Source organism: Ornithorhynchus anatinus, chromosome 2 (genome assembly GCF_004115215.2).
Source record: "Ornithorhynchus anatinus isolate Pmale09 chromosome 2, mOrnAna1.pri.v4, whole genome shotgun sequence".
NCBI lineage: Eukaryota > Metazoa > Chordata > Mammalia > Monotremata > Ornithorhynchidae > Ornithorhynchus > Ornithorhynchus anatinus.
In genome coordinates, this window is record NC_041729.1 from 139,565,044 (window position 1) to 139,587,774 (window position 22,731).

At 49.5% G+C, this 22,731-nt stretch overlaps 1 protein-coding gene across 1 annotated transcript; it reads right to left on the reverse strand.

The window, feature by feature from the left end:
• Window positions 1-10,309: 10,309 nt before the first annotated feature.
• Window positions 10,310-11,939, reverse strand: LOC100079813 (olfactory receptor 51E1-like). Its single transcript, XM_029057934.2, has one exon. It carries the CDS (start codon window positions 11,602-11,604, stop codon window positions 10,651-10,653), a length of 954 nt encoding a protein of 317 aa, XP_028913767.1. The 5' UTR covers window positions 11,605-11,939; the 3' UTR covers window positions 10,310-10,650.
• Window positions 11,940-22,731: the final 10,792 nt, after the last annotated feature.

The following is a 22,731-nucleotide window of genomic DNA, read 5'->3' on the forward strand; positions in this document are numbered from 1 at the left end:
TCCCTGACTCTCCACCTCGGCAGCCCTTGGCTCCTCAAGTACCTCCCAGGATAGTGGTCCTCATCTTCCCACCCTAGCCCGCATTACTGAATTCTCTCATCTCTGGCGTGGAGGCCAGCTTCTCCACGGATCACCACTCCAACGCCTCCATCCCAATAACCAGTTCCAACCCAGCCACCGGACAGCAATTTCCCATGCCTTGAGAAGCAGCATGGCTTAGTGGAAAGAGCATGGGCTTGGGAGTCAGACGGCATGGGTTCTAATCCCAGATCTGCCATTTGTCTGCTGTATACAAGCCACTTAACTTCTCTGGGCCTCAGTTACCTTATCTGTAAAAATGGGGGTTAAGACTGTGAGCCCCATATGGGACAACCTGATTACCTTGTATCTACCTCAGCGCTTAGAATAGTGCTTGGTACACTTAACAAGTATGCTTAACTATACCATAATTACTATATTGTTATTATTATGCCTTTCACCCACTCCCCAATGCCTTCCACTCAGTCTGACTTGGGACTGCAGACCATGGCGGGGGGGTGAGGGGGAGGTGCGGTCACCTATGGCCGGTCACCTATGGTCGTGGCAGGTGTCTACCAAGCACCGTTTACCCCTGAGGGTTGATGTGCCCAGCCCTGCCCCTTCCGAGTTGTGTTTAATTGACATGCTTGACTGCTGATGTTTCTAATTGTTGAGTTTTTCCCGGTGTTCACCGTTGATCGAATTATATTCTTATTGTTCCATGTATCTGTCAAGCCCCACGTAGGCTGTGGGTCCCATGTGGGTAGAGCCTGGGCCTTAATTCATTTTCCTGTAATTCCTCCCCGAGCCTGAGGACCATCCTTTGCCCATTACAAGCGCTTGCACCCGTATGAGTGAGTGATCACCCCCCTCCCTGTGCACCAGGTAGGAACACAGGCCTGAGGGTCTGGGGATCCAGGGGAGCCGTTGTAAATGAATTAAAGTGGATCCAATCAAATTACCAGCAGGACAGCGTCTTCCCAGACAGAGTCTGGGGTGGGCGGAGGGGCTGGAGCTTCCAAGGGACAGGGGCTGCTCAACAAAAAGAAGGTGTTCAAAAAATACCTTTAATTGATTGACAGATTAATTTGGTGTGGGGAGAGACCCTCGTGCACGCAGGGGACACTTTGGACCCCTTGTTAAACTGACTAGGGGAAATGTAAGGCGCATTTCCAGGACAGCGACTGTCTGATATCCATTTGCCCCACTGCCTGATTGCCACTGGGCCATCCCCCATTTCTTTAAGGTCTTCGCCAGCTCAACTCATAGGAGCGGCTGCACCCTGCTCCAGCTTCCCTCCAGCTTCACTCCCTGCCTCAGCGGTCACCAGCCAGGGTCACGGGAGCTGTGGGTCTTTGGGGGTGCGGCATGATGGGTCACTAGTCCAGGGCTGGACCCAAGCTGGGAGACAGGAGTCCCACGCTAAGGCCCCTGCCCTCAGGGCCTAAATCTTGATACATTCTCTAAAACCACAGCTGTCAAACTTCCCAGACGATGGGAAAAAACATGTCCAACCCCTAACCCTTGGCAAACCCAAAACATTAGCACCTAAACTCTAGGGACAGGACCCAGGGGGAAAGTTACCCCAGTAGGTTTGAAGAAGGGAGGAAAGTCTCTCCTTCCTTGTCCCAGATTAGTCAATCAGTGGTATTTGTTGAGCACTTACTGTATGCAGAGCACTATACTAGGAGAAGCAATGTGTCCTAAGACAAAGAGCACCAGAGTCTGAGAAACTGGATTCTAATTCTGACTCTTTTGTAAAATGGTGATTTGAAACCTGTTCTCCCTCCAACTTAGACCGAATCCCTTGAGGGACAGGGACTGTGTCCTGCTGATTATCTTGCATCTACCCCAGTGCTTAGTACAGTGCTTACCTCATAATAAACACTTTAAAAATATCACTATTATTATTACTAAGCACTTGAGAGAATAATAATAATGATAATGTTGGTATTTGTTAAGCACTTACTATATGCAGAGCACTGTTCTAAGCACTGGGGTAGATACAGGGTAATCAGGTTGTCCCACGTGAGGGTCACAGTCTTAATCCCCATTTTACAGATGAGGAAACTGAGGCACAGAGAAGTGAAATGACTTGCCCACAGTCACACAGCTGAGAAGTGAGAGAATACAATAGAGTAAGTGGGTATGATACCTACCCTCAGGGAGCTTACAGTCTAGTGAACTGTAGGCAGAGAATGTATCTACCAACTCTGTTGCACTCTCCCAAGTGTTTAGTACAGTGCTCTGCAAATGGTAAGTGCTCAATAATTACCACTGATTAATTGATTGATTAAGGAAGGAAGTGAATTATATATTCAATGAGATTTCTGTGGATTCAGCTCTAGGCCAGATGTGTTTTAACTGTGGAGAAACAGAGAGAGGAAAAAACTGGTGGTATATTGGGCCCAGGGAAGGTACAAGCACCCACAACCAGCAGATGCTACTGCTGACCCACCTCAGCTGACCCTGCCCAGTAGGTGTTTGACTGGGTATGCTGGGTAGAGCAGGGTCAGATGGTCCCTGCCTCTCCTAAGGCCAGAGTAGAAGGACTTGAGCTGAGGTTGCAGTAGGAAGGATTAAAGTTAGGTGACAGTAAAGCCTTGCTCAGTGTGGAGATTGAGAAAGGTTTGTGGACCTTTCTTCACAGGTCACTGAGGTCAGGTTGGATTCATCTGAATGAGACAGTTATCTGCTGTCCCTCCTATGAATCAATCAATGGCATCAGCGCTTAGAACAGTGCTTGGCACATAGTAAGTGCTTAACAAATACCATTATTATTATTATTATCATCAGTTACTGAGCACTCACTGTGTGTAGAGCACGGTACTAAATGCTTGGGAGAGTACAATATAACAGAATTAGAAGACATGTTCCCTGCCTACAACGAGAACCAGCATGGCCTAGAGGAAAGAGTCCATCCCTGGGAGTCAGAAGCACCTGGATTCTAATCCCAGTGCTGCCATATGTCTGTTGTTTAACCTTGGGCAAGTCACTTCACTTCTCCATGCCTCAAATACCCAGTCACTTCACTTTTCTGTGCCTCAGTTACCCCTGACTTTAAGACTATGACTCTATGTGGGACAGGGACTCTATCCAACCTGTTTATCTTGTATCTACCCAGGGCTTAATACAGTGCCTGGCACATAGTAAGCACTTAACAAATACCATTAAAATAAAAAAAGGTCTTACAGTCTAGCTTACAGACTAAACTAAATACAGGGTATAGTGATCCTTACCTTCCCAGGATCCTTATCAGAGGAGAGCCTGGTATAGAAAACCAAGTCCATGGACTCTTCCAGGGGTATTGGGGAGTGAATACAGGAAAATTTCTTTGTGGTTGTTGTGGTTGAGCGACAACCCAAGCCCTTAATAATAATTGTGGCATTTGTTAAGTGCTTATTATGTGTCAAGCACTATGCTAAACATTGGGGTAGATATGAGATAATGAGATCAGACACAGTCCCTGTCACACACACAGTCTAGAGGGATACATCCATCCATATGCACTTCAACTCTCCCACCCATAATCACCCTCCATATTCACACATCCTTCCTCGGGGCCGGCCTTTAGAGGAGCTGGTTCTCGGGACCTCTATCAGCTCAGGAATAAGATTGGATCCCTCTCCCCACCCCCACCGGCACGCAGTCATTCCAAGAGGAAATTTTCCCACCATTTTCCCAGCTGTTCAGCAGTCCGTGTGACTCCCTGGCAGATGCTCGTGATCCAGGTGGCAGGCAACAATTCCTCTGTGGGCCAACTGGAATCTGCCAGGAAAATTCCCCTGGTCCCACTGGGACATGCTGGGCCTGACTGACATTTGGATCCTTAAGCCTGCTGCCCTCTCTGCCTCCCCCAGGGTCAGGGGCCCTGTCCGGAATAGACTGCAGGTCCTTCTCTTGGGACGGAGCATTCTTGGATCCAGCCAGGAGCAGGGAGGCTGGGAGACAAGAGAAATCCCAACTGCAGACCAGAGAGAGTGTCCGAAAAGTGAGGGTCCAACAGTCAGCCCTCCATCCTCCTCATCCCCTTTTTGATGGCATTTGTTAAGTGCTTACTGTGGGTCAAACACTGTTCTAAGTGCTGGGGTAGGTAAAGGTCAATTAGATTGGGCACAATCCCTGTCTGGATTGTCCGGAGAGGTGGGAGAGTGGATGGGAATGGGTCTAGATCAGTGCACACCCTCCAGCACTGGATAGCGTGACTGTAGAAAGTTTGTAAACTCTTTGCCTGGTGGTTGGAAAGGCCAGCGCTTTCTCATTTGTGGCTAGGACTGAAATTCATGTCAGATGGGAGCTGTGACTCCTGCCTATTTTTAACAAAATAATAATAATTGTGGTATTTGTTAAGCACTTACTATGGGCCAAGCACTGGGAAAGAAACAGTATAATCAGATCAGATCCAGCGGCCCCACAATTCCACAGTCTAAGTAGGAGGGAGAACAGGTATTGAATCCACATTTTACAGTTGAGGAAACTGAGGGACAGAGAAGTCACCCCACACATCCAATCCATCACCAAAACCTGCCGATCCCACCTTCACAATATCACCAAGATCCACCCTTTCCTCTCCATCCGAACTGCTACCTTGCTGGTACGAGCTCTCATAATATCCCGACTGGCTTATTGCGTCAGCCTCCTCTCTGATCTCCCATCCTCCTGTCTCTCCCCACTTCAGTCTGTTCTTCATTCCGCTGCCCGGATCATCTTCCTAAAGAAACGCTCTGGGCATGTCACTCCCCTCCTCAAAAACCTCCAGTGGTTGCCTACCAACCTTCTCATGAAACAAAAACTCCTCACTCTTGGCTTCAAAGCTCTCCATCACCTTGACCCCTCCTACCTCACCTCCCTTCTCTCTTTCTTCAGCCCGCCCCGAACACTCCACTCCTCTGCCACTCACCTCCTCATGGTCCCCCGTTCGCACCTATCCCACCATCGACCCCTGGCCCATGTCTTCCCGCTGTCCTGGAATGCCCTCCCTCCCCACATCCACCAAACTAACTTTCTTCTCCTCTTCAAAGCCCTGTTGAGAGCTCACCTTCTCCAGGACGACTTCCCAGACTGAGCCCTCCCTTTCCCTCTGCTCCTCCTCCCCTCCCCATTTGCCCTTCTCCCGCCCTCTGCTCTTTCCCCTTCCCATCCCCACAGCACTTGTGCATATTTATAAGTATTATTTATTACTCTATTTATTTTGTTAATGATTTGTATATATCTATGATTCTATTTATCTTGGTGATATTGACGCCAGACTACTTGTTTTGTTTTGTTCTGTTTTGTTTTGTTGTCTGTCTCCCCCGTTTAGATTGTGAACCCGTTATTGGGCAGGGATTGTCTCTATCTGTTGCTGAATTGTACATTCCAAGCGCTTAGTATGGTGTTCTGCATATAGTAAGCACTCAATAAATATGATTGAATGAATGAATGAAAGTCAACTAACTTCCCCAAGGTCACACAACAAGCAGTTGGCAGAACTGGGATTAGAACCCAGGTCCTCTGACTCAAAAGCCCTAGCTCTTTTCACCAGGACAAGCTGCTCTCTGCTCCCACAGCTCTGCTCCCAGGTGCTGCCCACTGGGATTGTCTCAAAGTGAGCACTGGCAAGGGAGGGAAAGACCAGGGCTGGGTGGCTGGGAATTAGCCATAGGGCCAGGCAAGCATCTTGTGACCTTTGATGCCCATCCCAAAATTAAGCTCTGGTCCTTGTGGCACTAAACCGAATACAGTCCCTGTCCCACATGGGGCTCACAGTCTTTAACTCCACTTTACAGATGAGGTAAGTGAGGCACAGAGAAGTGAAGTGATTTGCCCAAGATCACACAGAAGACAAGTGGAGAAGCTGGGATTAAAACCCAGATCCTCTGACTCCCAGGCCCGTGCTCTTTCTACTAGGGCATGCGGCCCCGGCCTCAGCCACACGGCACTTATGTATATATACATAATTTATTTATTCATATAATGTCTGTCTCCCCCTCTAGACTGTAAGCTCATTGTGAGCAAGGTAATGTATCTACCTTGTCCATTGCATTGTACTCTCCCAAACATTTACTACAGTGCTCTGCACACAGCAAGTGCTCAATAAATACGATTGACTGACTGATGGCCAAGCCCTTAAAAGTTTCAACTTAATTCATCTCAACGAGCCATCAGCCAGACCATGTCAAGATTCTCCCCACCCCCACTTTTAGCCATATCTACATTTACCAAAACTCAAGGAAAGCATTTTTCCAACTAATCTTCTAGGCAAACTACAATGGCTACACTGGCCGTCTTCCTTTCCCCGGCAGGAAAGGTATTTATCATATTCAATGGTATTTATTAAGTACTAACTGTGCAAAGCTCTGTATTATGCACTTGGGAAAGTACAGTATGACAGAGTTGATAAATACCTTCCCTGTCCACAAGGAATTTACAGTCTACATGGGGAGCACTTCTGGGCTCTCCGTTCACCCCGACTATCCCGAGTAACACTCCCAGCCTCCACTTAGCCCATCCCTGGAAGACTTTTTTAAAGTTTCAGGATGTTCCCTCCCCTATCCCAAGGATTCCCAAGGACCCTGCTCTTCCTCAGGTCTGGCTTGAGTTCTTCCAGGCAATCAAGCAATCAGTGCTATTTGTTGAGTGCTTACCACGTGCAGAGCACTGTACTAAGCACCAAATGAGGTTCCCCTGCAGCTTGAACCTTTCTGTTCTGTTCTGGTCACTCACTCTTTCAACCCTGCCTTTTCCTGTAGCCCTTAATACTCTGGGGAGCAGAGAAACCCCACGTTTAGTCTGCTTGCCTGTGGTAACTAGCCACCACTTCTCCCCGGCTGGCCCTGAACACGGCTGGAAGAATGATCTCCAGGGGTTGTTTCTGCTCAGTTTTCGGGATCAGACCCTGTACCTTAAATGACTGATTATCTCCAGCTGGGCCCCCAAGGCAGAGCTACATCTATAAATATTCCTTCCTCCTTCCATCCATCCCCCCTTCACCCCACCCACCCTGATCCCAGTCTAGCTCCTGGCTCCCCTCCTGGGAGCCAAAGTCAGACACGTCCTCGGCGGCCTGGGCAGAACAGAAGAGTCAGGCCGTGGAACGGGGCCAAAAGACAGGAGTGGAAAAATGGAGATTTCCTCTGAGCAGTCCATGCCCTGGAGGTTAAAATGCTCACTTTTCCCCAGGTTGAAACTTGAACTTCTTTATTGCCATTGTTCTTGTCTGTCCGTCTCCCCCGATTAGACTGTAAGCCCGTCAAACGGCAGGGACTGTCTCTATCTGTTGCCGACTTGTTCATTCCAAGTGCTTAGTACAGTGCTCTGCACATAGTAAGCGCTCAATAAATACTATTGAATGAATGAATTTCTTATGTTTCAAGATTTGTTGAAATCGATATTTGTAAACCACTGGTACTTGAGAAGCAGTATGGCCTAATGGATAGAACATGGGCCTGGAAGTCAGAAGAACCTGGGTTCTAATCCCAGCTTTGCCACTTGTCTGCTGGGTGACCCTTGGCAAATCACTTCTCTGTGACTCAGTTCTCTCATCTATAAAATGGGGATTAAGACCATGAGCCCCATGTGGGACATGGACTGTATCCAACGTGATTAGCTTGTATCTATCCCAGCACTTAATACAGTGACTGACACACAGTAAGTGCTTAACAAACACCACTGTAAAAAAAAAGCCACATTAGGTGATGAATTGAGGAGCTGTGCCATGTCAGAGAGAGAAAGAGAGGGAGAGAGAGAGAGCAGCCATTTCTGGTTACAGGTTTTGCATAATTATTTCATTTCCTTAGATAAAGAGTTGAAAAGGATCATGGTTCTAGTGGAAAGAGTACATGCCTGGGAATCAGAGGGCCAGGATTCTAGTCCCCACTCTGCCAATTGCTTGCTGTGTGACTTTGGGCAAGTCACTTCTCTATGCCTCAGTTCTCCCGTTCTCCCTCCTACTTAGAATATGTGCCCCATAAGGGACAGGGACAGTGTATAACCAAATTGACATATCTATTCCAGCACTTAGAACAGTATTTGACACATAGTACATGCTTAATGAGAACTATAGAAAAAAGTTGAGAATTTGTGATGGTCTTCTCTAGCTTAAGCAAAAGGAGGCAGGGAAAGAGAGAGGAGGGGATGGAGAGGCCCAGAGGAGGTTGGTCAAGGGAACTCCCCTATTCCTTCCTCCTCCTCGTGGGACTTGGGTGTCAGCTCTATGGACTCATGACCAATATGCCTTGGGTCTGGCCTGTGGCCTATCCAGACTCAGAAGATATAATGACACTTCCCTCTGCCAGGGGTGTCATTGCCTTCCTGGGCATCCCTCTTCGCGGCTACAGATGGACCTTCCAATGAGCCCCTCTTCATCCCCAACTTCCCCACTGTTGATCCAAAACAGACAGCTTCCTGCAGACAGCACTGTGATCTCAGCCTAGTTTGTTGCAGATAATACGGTTCTTCTGCAGTTTCCCCACTGAAGATGGGGGCAACTCTGCAGGTCAAAACCAGAAATGCATTTCCTCCCAGTCAGGGCCGCGCTTCTTCTGGGACATCATGCTACTACCCAGCCCAAGAGGACACGCGGTTAAATCAGTCAATGGTATTTATTGAGCACTTCCTATGTGCGGAGCACTGTACTAAGTGCTCGGGGGGGGTACAATACAATAGAATTAGCAGATAATCTCTCTGCCCATAATGAGCTTACAGCCTAAAGGATATTTCCATTAAAAAAAGAGAATGCTGGGGAAATGGAGGTGGAGCAGGAAGCAGGTAGGACCAAGCCCAACCTGAGTAAAGTCGTTCTGACCAGCTGCCAGGCAGAGAAGAACCCACTCAAATCTCAATTCGCTACCAGCACTATCAGAGAGCCATGTCAGTATGGTGTTTACTCAGCTTGCCAGTTCTTTGTCGACTCCAAAAACATACAACCCATTTTAGCTTCACTGACAGGGTTCCCCTAGTCTCCCTGAACACCGAATCAATGCTAACTCTTGGCTCCATCATTCACCTCCAAACCGCAGGAGCCCCACAAGCCCTCCAGCAGTTACCTCCATCCCTCTAGTGGAGAGGGCACATGCCCGGGAGTCAGAGGATTTGGTTTCTAATCCTGGCTCTGCCACTTGCCTTCTGGGTGACCTTGGGCAAGACACTTAACTTCTCTGTGCCTCGGTTTCCTCATCTCCAAAATAGGGACAAACTACCCATCCCCCTTAGACTATGAGTCCCATGTTAGGTAGGGATTATGTACCATCTGATTGCCTTGTATCCCTGACCCAGTGCTTATCTTTTACCTCCTATCGCAATGTGTCACACACAGACTCGGGGCTGGAAAGGACTGGATCTGGCAGGGAGTCCCTTATGCCCTGCCTATTTGGCAAAGGGACAAGCCATCTGGGCTTTGGGGCCCAGGTTAGATGCTCCTGAGCTTTGCTGTCTAGATTTCCAGCCACATGGGAGAGCATTTCCGTCCCACTGCCCCATCCCTTGCTGGACCAAGTTGGCACTTTGTACAGTAAGCACCACTGACTGACTGAATGGTAGAGCTGGTGTTTCCAGGACTTTCTCATGGGGACCATTGACCCCTGAAGGTGTTAAGGGGTCTTCGATAATATACCCCGGGAAACTCCTGGAGAGCAGAAAATGTCAGGGAACTCCAAGGCCCCCCCACCCAGGCCTGCATCTACCCACTTCTCCAGCCCCAGGAACTCACACAAAGAGGTTGGGATCCAAAGGCTTCAGAGGACAGTGGTGGTAATGTGGGCTCCGAACCAGCTTTATCATAATAATAATAATTATTATGGTATTTGTTAAGCCCTTAACTATGTGCCAAGCACTGTACTAAGCACTGGGGTGGATACAAGCAGATTGGATTGGACATAGTCCCTGTCCCAAGTGGGGCTCACAGTCTTCATCCCCATTTTACAGATGAGGTCACTGAGGGACCAAGAAGTCAAATGACTTGCCCAAAGTCACACAGCTGACAAGGGGTGGAGCCAGGATTAGAACCCACAACCTCTGACTCCCAAGCCCGTGCTCTTTCCACTGAGCCATGCTGCTTCTCTTGTACCTACCCCAACATTTAGTACAGACACATAGTAAGAGCCTAACCATACCATTAATTTTTTTTTTTTAAAAAAAGGGTGAGGCTAGCCCTGTGGGGGAGATGCTTGCACATGACTGGCATGGAGAGGAATGGGAGAAAGGCTTGGGGGGCTGGCAGAGGGCTGGGGGGGATGGAGGGGTTAGTCCAGGGCAATGAACTGCAGTGGTATTCAACCACAGCGAGGTTCAACTTGTGCACGTCAGACCCAGGTGAAACACAGGATTTATTCTCACATGCAACGATGATGAAGCTGGAGCTACTTTAACTCTAGCTGGGCAGAGTCAGGGTGGGGTAAGGTTAGGGCTAGGGGGTGTTTAGAACCAACTGGTGACTGATTGAAGTCCCCAGACCCCATTGTGGCTCACTCCCCACAGTGTCTGGATCCACTTCAGCGAGCCGGACTGGCCCAAGCCCACATTGGCTCTAAAATCTCGCAGAGCCCCAAGTCCCAAAGAGGAGGGCCTCCATGACACCCCCTCTGCTGTGGGACTACAGGACTCCCCGAGTTGGGGGAAGAGGAGGAGAGACAGGCCAAGCTGCCGAGGCCCCCGCTAGGTGGAGGAATCCCGGGAGACCGAGTGAAAGACTCTCAGGATCCTCTGGCGTATCCGCGTGGTGCCGATCCCATAGACGACGGGGTTGAGCACGGGAGGGACCAGCAGGTAGACGTTGGCCAGGACGACGTGCAGACTAGAGCTGGCTCCGTGACCACAGCGGTGGACTACAGACAGGCCAATGAAAGGCGCGTAGAAGAGGAAGACAGCGCCGGCGTGGGACACGCAGGTGGCAAGGGCTTTGAGCCGGGCCTCCCGGCTGAGTCGCAGGGCCGCCCGCAGGATCAAGGCGTAAGAGAGGGACACGAGCAGGGCATCAAGGCCGATGGCGGAGACGATGACCACCAGGCCGTAGACCACGCTGGTAGTGATGTCGGCACAGGCCAGATTCATGACATCCTGGTGCAGGCAGAAGGAGTGGGAGAGGACGTTGGAGCCACAGAAGGGCAGGTGGCGGAGGAAGACGGGGAGAGGGGCCATGAGGGCCGCGCCTCGGACCACTGCGGCCACCCCCATCTTGGCCACTCGGGACGGGGTCAGCAGGGTGGCATGGCGCAGTGGGTGGCAGATGGCCACGTAGCGGTCCAGGGCCATGGCCAGCAGGATGGAGGACTCAACAGCTGACAGGGCATGGATGGCAAACATCTGGACCAGGCAGGCGTCGAAGGCGATGGCCGTGGAGTTGAACCAGAAGAGGCCCAGCATCCTGGGCATGGCGGCCGTGGCCAGGAGGGCATCCACAGCAGACAGCATCCCGAGGAACAGGTACATGGGCTCCCGGAGCCCCGGTTCCGTGCCCACCACGTACACGAGGATGCCGTTGCCCAGGAAGGCAACCAGGAAGAGCGAACACAGCGGAAAGGCCAGCCAGAACTGAGCCGCCTCCAGCCCCGGGATGCCGATGAGGATGAAGAAGGTGGCGCTTGAGTCACTCCCATTGGGGGTCGCCATGGGGCGGGGTGGGCCGGGGCCAGAGGGGACCTGGAACACACAAGGTTCAGAATTAGAGGAGCAGCAGCTGGCCCCTGGCCCCTACCAGCCTTGTCATCAGCCTAGCCAATGGGCGAGGACCAGCCCTAACTCCAATAGGGGACAGGACAAGGTGCTGGTAGTCAGGAGACCGGGACTGGAGTCCCAGCTCCACTCTTCCTCTGTTGCACATCCTGGGACACGTCCCTTAACCTCTCTGAGCCTCAGTTTCCTCAGCCACAAAATAAAGATGGGACTGGCCTCTCTCTACCTCAGGGCAGTTGGCAGGATAAAACAAGACCACCGATGTGAGGCGGACTTGGGTAAAAGAAAAGTTCTTTGCCAACTCAGAGGCCTATTTACTTTGACCCTTTCCCTATCCCTGATTCTGTTCCTCATCCACACACTAACTTGAATCCCTGGCATTGACAACCTGGCCCAAACAAGCCATCTTTAGTCTGTTGTCCGGATCATTCTTCTCAAACAACCCTCAGTCCACATTTCCCCACTCCTCAAGAACTCTCAGTATATGTCTCTCCATCCCTCAAGAACCTTCAGCGGTTGCCCATGCTCCTCTGCTCAAATCAAGCAATCAGTGGTATTTCATGAGTGCTTACTATGTGCAGAGCATTATACGAAGCGCTTGGGAGTGTATAATGCACCAGGATAAAGTAGACATATTGCCTGCGCATAATGAGCTTAACACTCTAGAGGAGGAGACAGACATTAGCATAAATAAATAAGTAATTTTAATCTATAATTTAAAGATGTGTACCTAAGTGATGTGGAGTTGAGGGTGGGGTGAATAACAAATACCCAAAGGTCAGAGATCCAAGTGCATAGATGATTCAGAAGGGAGAGCAAGCAGGGAAAAAGAGGGCTTAATAGAGAAGGGCTTTGCATCAAACAGAAACTCCTCACTATTGTCGGCTTTAAAGCATTCATTCAGTTCACCCTCTCCTACCTTGCCTTGCTGATTTCCTACTGCAACCCAACCCACATATTCTGCTCCTCTAACATCAATCTACTCTCTGTATCTCCATCTCAGCCATTCTCCCTCTGGCTTGGAACTCCCTCCCCATTCTTATCCAACGGACCGCCACTTTCCCCACCTTCAGAACATCCTCCAAGAGGCCCTCCCTGACTAACCCCTCATTTCCCCACCTATTCACCCCCTAAGTCTCTATGCACTTGGGTCTGTACCCCTTAAGCGCTTTGATTCTTTCCCCACCCCACCTCTCGCTTAAATATTTTTATAGTGATGCAATCCCAGCCCCATAGCCCTGATGCACATATCCATATACTCTGCTATGTCTGTAATTTATCTTAAATGTCCTGTGAGACTATAAGCTCGTTGTGGGCAGGGAATGTGTCTGCACTTAGTACAGTCCTCTGTACACAATAAGGGCTCGATAAATTAATTCATTCATTCATTCAATCATATTTATTGAGCCCTTACTGTGTGCAGAGCACTATACTAAGCGCTTGAAAAGTACAATTCAGCAACAGATAGAGACAATCCCTAACCAACAATGAGCTCACAGTCTAGAAGGGGATGACAGACAACAAAACAAGTAGACAGCCATCAATAGCAACAATATAGAGAAATAGAATTCTAGATATAAACACATTGTTAATAAAATAGAATATTAAATACGATTGAATGAATGATGAATGAATCATTGAATGAATAGCCCGTTGTGGGCAGGGATCGTCTCTATTGCTGTATGGTCCTTTTCAAGGGCTTTAGTACAGTGCTCTGCACACAGTAAGGCCTCAATAAATGCGATTAAACGAATGAATTAATTAACTACTGAACGCTGGTACTGACCGGAACCCTCATCCTATCTCTCCTATGAGAACGCTAATGTAGGATTTGTCCTGAAGGGCTGGGAGGAAGCCTCCAACCCTCCTAGCAGGAGCCCCTGGGGCTACACTAGAGCTACATCTCGGCTGCGCCAGTTTTCTCTTTTCGATGCCAAGGGTGAATTCAGCCCAGAGCTATGTCCTAGGCCGGCCCAGGGCGGGGGGGCGGCGGGGAGGACGCGGGGAGAGATCCAGAGACAGACAAATAGAAAGACGGTCAAAAAGCTACAACTAGGCAGAGGCTGGAGACCCTCCGGAGAATCTCCCACTGGGGGAGAGGGAGTAGGGAGATGGGAGCTGGGGAAGGATGGCAGAGTGCTTTTCAGTCTAGCAGATAAATTCTTGTCCAGAGGGAACGGGTGGAAGAAGTCCAAGGGGGGGCGGAGGGAGGGAGAGGCTTGGGGAGAAAAAGGGGTCCCGGGTGGGCGAGGGCATCTAATGAGCCTTTCGGGACATAAGCTGGGCAGCAGGCACGGAAGAAAGAAAGGGAAGAAGTTGGTATGGGAGATGCAGACCAGCTCACCAGACTGGGAGCCAGGTTCAAATCTCAACCTCCCCGTCCCCCACATAACGCCCATCCTTCTTCCTTCTGACAACGGGTCTTGCGCCTCGTCCTTCGCCGTGCCTCAGTTTCCCCATTCGAATGTCTCCCGCCTTGGGGTGACTCCAGCCCCACTCCCACCTGCCAAGACGCCCCCTCCCCCGAGTCCCCGGATCCGTGGGGCCCCTCGTCGAGACGTCCCACCGCGACCCCCCTCCCGCTCCCCCCGGACCCCCGGCTCTCCGGTCCGGCCCGGCTCTCACCCTAATCCTGCGGGAGCGGAGCGGCCCTGACCCCTTCCCGGCGGGGCGGGAGGACCAGCGGTGTGGAGGTCCTTGGCTGTCCGCCCCCGCCCCCCGGCCCGTCCTGCCTAGCTCCGCCTCCGGTCCTGCCCTGCCCTGCCCTGCCCCAGACCTCGCCCGCCCAAGGACCGGACCCGGGCCCGGACAGGACCTGCCCCGGCCCAGGACCGGACCTGCCCCAGACCCGGACAGGACCTGCCCCGGCCCAGGACCGGACCTGCCCCGGCCCAGGACCGGACCTGCCCCAGACCCGGACAGGACCTGCCCCGGCCCAGGACCGGGCCTGCCCCAGACCCGGACAGGACCTGCTCCGGCCCAGGACAGGAACTGCCCCGACCCAGGACAGGAACTGCCCCAGCCCAGGGCCGGATCTGCCCCGGCCCAGGACAGGACCTGCCCCAGACCTCACCAACCCACGGACCTGACCCGACCTCGGACAGGACCTGCCCCAGCCCAGGACTGGACCTGCCCCGGACCTCACCCGCCCACGGACCGGACCTACCCCGCCCCGGGATCTGCCCCGACCCCGAACCTGTCCCTGGCCCAGGATCTGCCCGGGCCAGGACCTGCCCTCCCCCGGCCCAGGACCTGCCCGCCCCAATATAACAGAGTCGGTTTACAAGTTCCCTGCTCACAAGGAGTTTTGTAGGAGCTTAGAGGGCTTTGAAGCGGGAGAGAGTTCCCCGAGAGGCAAGATAAAGACATGGAGGCAACGAAGAGATAGACAAGATCGAGGTACATTGAGGAATTGATCCCGACTCCTCTGAGACCTGCTGATGTTTTCAGCTACAAAGCTAGTTTCCAGCAAGAACAAAATCCATGTAGCGACTGGCCCCTGAGTGAGAAGGTATTACTTTTTATCAGACAGTAAGCTCCTTGTGGGCAGGGATTGTGTCTACTAACTCTATTGTATTGTAATAGTAATAATATTTATTTTTACGGTATTTATTAAGTGCTTACTATGTGTCAAACACTGTTCTACACACTGGAATAGTTATGAGTTAAGGCAGACACTGTCCCTGTCCCACATGGGGCTTGCGGTCTAAGTAGGAGGGAGGATAGGTATTTAATCCCCATTTTGCAGTTGAGGGAACTGAGACACAGAGAAGTTAAATGACTTGCCCAAGGTCACACAGCAAGCGATTAGAACCCAGGCCCTCTGACTTCCAGGCCTGTCCTCTTTCCACTAGGCTATGTGTCTCCTATGTGCAGAGCACTGTATTAAACACTGGGAAAGAGTACATAGGTGGGAATTAAACACAGACCCTGCCCTCGAGGGGTTTGTAATTTGACTTTCTCAAGCTCTTAGCCCAGTGCTCTGCACACAGTTAAGCTCTCAATAAATACCATGGATTGATTGATTGATTGGTTTGGAACTTCCACCATCCGGATCCCATGGATGTCCCCTCACCCTATGTGGGATTTAGTCCAGATAAGGAAACTGATCCCTAGCGATGGTGGATGGGGTGGCAGGGAGCTGGAGGAGGGAAGAGAGATTCTGAATCAATCAATCAAACAATAGATCGTAATTATTGAGTGTGTACTATGAGCAGAGTTCTGTTCTAAGTGCTTGGGAGAGGAAAATACAAGAGAATAAGCAGACATATTCCTAGCTGTAATGAGTTTACAGTCTGAATTCCTGCTTCTGAGCAGTTGTACCAAGCCAAGACAGCTCCATTTTTGCCTTTCTGAGACAGAAATGGTCTCCCTGTCTTTCTCACCTCCTTCCATGGTCTCCCTGTATTTCTCACCTCCTTCCCAAGGTCACAGGTCTCCTTATCTGGCTGCTTCATCTCCAGAGGGAGGCAGATTCAGTCACCAAATCGTGTCAGTTCTACCATCCCAACATCTCTACAACTGCCCTTTCTTCTCCACCTAAACAGCCACCAGCCTGCTCCAAGCACTCACCATATCCTGCCCAAAGCCCTTATGAACAGAGCCGTCATTTATTTATTTATATTAATGTCTGTATCTCCCTCTAGACTGTAAACTCCCTGTGGCCAGGGAAAGTGTCTACCAACTCTGTTATACTGTTCTCTCCCGACAGCTTAGTACAGTGTGTACAGTATACACTAAGCACTCAATAAATATAATTGACTGATTGGTTGATTGGTCAATTGACTCAGCTACTGTATGAGCTTCCTCACTGACCTCCCTGCCTTAAACCTCACCCCTCTCCCATCCATATTTCTTTCATTCAATCTTTCATTCAATCGTATTTATTGAGAGCTTAACTGTTGTGCAAAGCACTGTACTAAGTGCTTGGATGAGTACAATATAACAACAAACAGACACATTCCTGCCCACAATAAGTTCACAGTCTAGAGGGGGAGACAGACATTAATATAAGTAAATCACAGATATATACAGACATATACATATGGGCTGTGGGGGTGGGAGGGAGGATGAATGAAGGAGTAAGTAAGAGTGATGCAGAAGGGAGTGGGAGAAGAGGAGAGGAGGGCATAGTCAGGGAAGGCTTCTTGGAGGAGATGTGCCTTCAATAAGGCTTTGAAGTGGGAGAGAGCAATTATCTGTCGGATTTGAGGGGGGAGGGCATAGTGGGCCAGAGGTAGGATTTGGGCGAGAAGTCGGTGGCGAGATAGACGAGATTGAGGTACGCTGAGAAGGTTAGCATTAAAGGAACGAAGTATGCTGGCTGGGTTGTACTTCTGTCTGCTGCCCTGATCATTTTTCTTAAAGAATTGTTCTGTGCACTTCTCCCCACTCCTCAAATGTTTTCAGTGGTTGCCCAGCTATCTCCATGTCAGTCGGCTCTCTCCTCCCTATCTATCCTCATTCTTCTCCCTCTACAACCCTGCCTGTTTGCCACGCTGCTCAGACACAGTGTGGCTTAGTGGCTAGAGCACAAGCTGGGAGTAAGAAGGACCTGGGTTCTAATCCCTCCTCTACCTGCTGTGTGATCTTGGGCTATGTGATCTTGGGCTAGTCACTTCACTTCTTAGGGCCTCAGTTACCTCATCTGTAAAATGGGGATTAAGAATGTGAGCCCCGTGGGGGACAGGGACCGTGTCCAACTTGTTAACTTATATCTACCCCAGCATTTAGAACAGTACTTGGCACATAGCACTTAACAAATACCATAATTATTCATTATTATTATTATTACCAATCTACTCACTATGCCACAATCTCATCTCTCCAACGAATCCCTGCTCATGCCTTACCTGCCATGTAGAACTCCCTCCCCACTTCCTATCCCACAGACCACCACTCTCCCCTTTTTCAAAGCCTTACTAAATTCACGTCTCTTCCAGGAAGCCTGCCCTGACTAACCTCTCATCCCCCCACCATATTTATTTCCCCACCTTTTGACTCACCTATGCACTTGGGTCTGGACCCGCTAAACACTTTGATACTCACCCCACCCCACCCCCTAAGCACTTTGATACTCACCCCACCCCTAGCCCCACAGCATTTTTGTACATTATCCTTATTTCCTCTATCTGTAATTTTTTTCTTCTATCTCTCCCTCCAATAGGCTGAAAGCTCTTTTAGGGTAGGGATCCTGTCTTCCAACTCTATTGTGTTGGACTTCTCCAAGAGTTTAGTACAGTGCAGCCCTGGCCAAGCCACAAAATGGTCTCTTCTTTGCCCCACTGTTACCCATACCAACACCTCACTAAAGTCAGGGGCTTTCATTTTTCACTCCTGGTCCTGTCCCCAGCCCCTTTCTTTTTTTAATGGCATTTGTTATGCACTTACTATGTGCCAGGTCCTAGGCTCTGGGTTAGATACCAGCTAGTTAGGTTGGACACAGTCTTTGTCCCACACGGCGTTCACACTCTTAATCCCCATTTTATAGATGAGGTAAGTGAGGAACAGAGAAGTTTGCCCAAAGTCACACAGCAGAGAAGTGACAGAGCTGGAATTAGAACGCAGGTCCTTCTGACTCCCACTTGTCCCATCCGCACTCTGAGGTAGCCATGGGGGACCCCTGCCCCAACAACTCTTCTGGGGTTTACAGCTATGAGCAGGGAGGGCAGTGGGGAAGAAAAGGAAGGGGGAAAGGGAGATTGTTGATTCTTCTCCACAGTTGTACTCCCAGCCTCACTGATGTCCATTGTACAAGCTTCCTATCAGTGCTGGGAAGACCTCAAAGTGGAGCGTTTTTAACCCCAAGTAACTTTTCAAGGCCCTCCTGGTCTGACCTCCCAAACCTCATCTTATGGTACCCCCACTTCCAAGTGAAGAGTGGGCCCCTATGTCCCCAAATCTTTCCGCTTTCTGGGAAGGGGTGGAGAGGAGGGAAGCACCCAGCTCTGACCCTCCCTGGCTCCTATCCACCCTTCATGCCTTTCCTGCCCTGGACAGGGAGGTTAGGGGTTAGTGGTGGGGAGCGGGGCTCAGGGCCCCCTGACCTTTGGTCAGCTTCCTTCGCTGGATCTGGAGTGGACATTGAAGGGCAGACTTGAGGAGGAGAGACTGCAGCTCATCCCAGATTTGGGGGTTAATATTATTATCATCATCATTATCATCATTATTATTAAATTTGCTAAGCACCTACTATGTGCAAAGCACTGGGCTAAGCACTGGGGTAAGATACAAGATAATCAGGTCAATAATAGTCCCCTGTCCCACATGGGGCTCACAGTCAAAGGGAGAGGAAAATGGATACTGAACAGGAATTAATCATTTTCTACAAAAATATTCAGTCCATATTTCCCCACTCCTCAAGAACCTACAGAGGTTGGCCATCCACCTCCATAAAACTCCTTACTATCAGCTTTAAAGCACACAATCACCTTGCCCTCTTCTACCTTACTTTCCTATATTCCTACTACAATGCAACCAACCTACTCACTGTTTCTAGACTGAGGGCAGGGTAGGGATCATGGGCAGGGATTGTCCCTATCTGTTGCTGAATTGCACTTCCTAAGTGCTTAGTGCAGTGCTCTGCACACAGTAAGCACTCAATAAATACGATTGAATGAATGAATTAATGAATGTACCTCAATCTGGTCTATCTCTCCGCCGACCTCTCGCTTATACCCTCCCTCTTCATATTTGACAGACTATAACTCTCCCCACCTTCAAAACCTTACTAATTGCACATCTCCTCCAAGATGCCTTCCTCAATTAAGTCTTCATTTCCTCTTCTACCACCCCAATCTGCACTGACCTTGGACTTGGCCTTACACCTTTTATTCACCTCCCTCGGCCCCATAGCACTTACGTACATATCTATAATTTATTTATATTAATGTTTGTCTCCCCTCTAGACATAAGCTCATTATGAGCAGTGAATGTGTCTACCAACTCTATGTTGTACCGTCCCAAGTGCTTAGTAAAGTGCTCTGCACACGGTAACAACTCAATCAATACCATTATTGACTGACTGATTGAATCCCCATTTTACCGATTAGGAAACTGGATCCCAGAAAAGTGACTTATTCAAGGTCATAGAGCAGGCAAGTTGGCGAGGAGAGCTGAAATTAGAATTCAAGTCTCCTGACTCCTAGTTCTGTGTTCTTTCCACTAGATCTTGCTGCTTCTCTGAGGATGGGGCAAGAAGCCAAGATGATATATGGACCCACTGCCAAGGAAAAAATGTCCCCAGCTCCCAACAAGACTTCTGTACCTTTGACAAGGACTATGCTGAAGATTCATGTGTGAATATAACTGGACCTGCCCCAAACCAGCTAGAAATTGGGAAATTAATTCCTCTCCTACGAGAAGGCACTCACAGTGTGATGTTGTAAAGTGTTCTCTTCCTTTCTCCGCCTTTCTCCCAACACCATGAATCGTACATCAACCAGTCAAATCAAGCAAGGAAGAAATATTATTAGCTAAATAGTAATATTAGCTAATTTAGTAGTATTAGCAAAGTGCCTAGTGGGTGTAGAAAGAGCATGTACTAAGTGATCGAGAGAGTGTAATCAATGTGGGAGACGCCATGCCTACTCACAAATAAAGACACAGGAGTAAGAAATTTGAAATAGCAAGAACAACTCATCCCCAAAGAAGCTCAAGTGGCATCATCAAACTACCTCCTATTTTCTTAGGACCTGATGAAACTACACATTATCTGTTGTACTAAGTGTTTGGGAGATTTCAACCCCAGCAAGGCAAAAGGTTCCCTGGAGCTCAAGGAGTTTACAATTTAATGGAAGAAATATAGACCACAATCATTTATAAATAGAAAGAGCAGGAGGAATAGAAAGGATGCAGCAGGAATAAGTACGAATCCATCAGTTTGAAAGAGCTGAGCAGAAATTGAATGTTGGAGATAAATATTTACATGATATACTATATACATCTGTACACAAATGTATGATAACTTTACTGAATGTCCATAAGTGCTGGGTGGCAGGGAGGGGTGGTTAGGAGGGAGGGTTTTGTTTGGGAATAAACGGTCTTGCTGTGAGGAAAACCTCTCCAGTCTTATAAGGGAGATGGAATGAAATGGCTCATGATCCCTGCCCACGACCCCCCTTCTTAACCAGAGAGACAAAACAGATGTGCTCCGATCATCCCTAAGATAAATAGCATGACAGGATTAAGTTGTGGGAAAAGAGATGGTCAGAGAGAGGGCTGGAAGCAGTGTGGCCTAGTAGAAAGAGCACAGACCTTAGAGCCAAAGGAACTGGGTTCTAATCCCAGCTCCGCCAATTGCTTGCTGTGTGACCTTGGGCAAGTCACTTAACTTCTCTGTGCCAGTTTCATCAACTATAAAATGGGGATTAAATACCTGTTCTCCCTCCGATTTAGACTGTGAGCCCTCTGCAGGACTGTGACTCTCATCTGATTACCCTCTATCTACTCCAGCACTTAGAACAGTGCTTGACACATAGTAAGAACTTAACAAACGTCACATTAAGAAAAAAAGTTTGGAGAGTGGATGGCTTAATCAGAGAAAGCTTCCTAGAGAAGGAGGCCTTGCTGAGATGAGAGTCAGAGAAGCAGGATGAAGACAAGTATGGACAGAGTTTCGGTGATGAGAGGGTGGATTTCGGAAGATGGGATATTGGTGGAGACAGGAGAATGTGTGGAGACTCCCGGCCCCCCCCCAAGAGCACTCAGTGCTGCATTGAGCCAGGGGTCAGTCAGTCATATTTACTGAGCGCTTACTGTGTGCAGAGCACTGTGCTAAGCATTTGGGAGAGTACAATGTAGCAATAATAATAATAATTGTGGCATTTGTTAAACGCTTACTCTGTGCTAGGCACTGTACTAGGTGCTGGGGTGGATACAAGCAAATCAGGTTGGACACAGTCCCTGTCCCTCCCTTCCTTCAGGGGTGGCCCTGAGGGGAGGCAGAGAGAGCAGTTAAGTGAGCTTTGGAGGTCCATCTTCAAATATGAACAGGATAAAGAGGTGAAATCTCATAATGGGAATCAGTTCATTCATTCATTCAATAGTATTTATTGAGTGCTATGTGCAGAGCACTGTACTAAACGCTTGGAATGTACAAATCGGCAACAGATAGAGACAGTCCCTGCCCACTGACGGGCTTAAAGTCTAATCGGGGGAGACAGACAGACAAAAACAGTAGCAATAAATAGACTCAAGGTGATGTACATCTCATTAACAAAATAACTAGGGTAATAAAAAATATATACAAATGAGCCAATGAGCACAGTGCTTAGGGGAGGGGAAGGGAGAGGGGGAGGAGCAGAGGGAAAAGGGGGGAAGGGGTTAGCTGAGTGGAGGTGAAGGGGGGGTAGAGGGGCAGCAGAGGAAGCAGAGGGAAAAGGGGAAGCTCAGTCTGAAGCTCAGTCTGTTGGAGGAGGTGAGCTCTAAGTAGGGCTTTGAAGAGGGGAAGACAGTTAGTTTGGCGGAGGTGAGGGAGGGCATTCCAGGACAGCGGGAGGACGTGGCCCAGGGGTCGACGACGGGATAGGCGAGAACAGGGGACGGTGAGGAGGTGGGCGGCAGAGAAGCGGAGCGTGCGGGGTGGGCAGTAGAAGGAGAGAAGGGAGGAGAGGTAGGAGGGGGCAAGGTGATGGAGAGCCTTGAAGCCAAAAGTGAGAAATTTTTGTTTTGTGTGGAGGTTGATAGGCAACCACTGGAGGTTTTTAAGAAGGGTAGTGACATGCCCAGAGAGTTTCTGCAGGAAGATGAGCCGGGCAGCGGAATGAAGAATAGATTGGAGAGGGGAGAGACAGGAGGAAGGGAGTTGGCCAGAGGGTATAGGGAAGGAGGAGGCCAGACCAGAATCTGACTCCAAAGCAAGTCACCTCTCCCTGTGCCTACCTCCCCAGGATCTAAATTGGTCTCGATCTAAATTGGTCTCCTTGGGGTGGCAGTGTGGGGAGCTGGAATTGAAATTGTCAAACATTGATCAAGACTGACCTCCCCCAGCTCCCATACCGAGGCCTTTGGGGCTGGTGACCTCAAACACTTAGTACAGTGCTCTGCACACACTAAGTGCTCAGT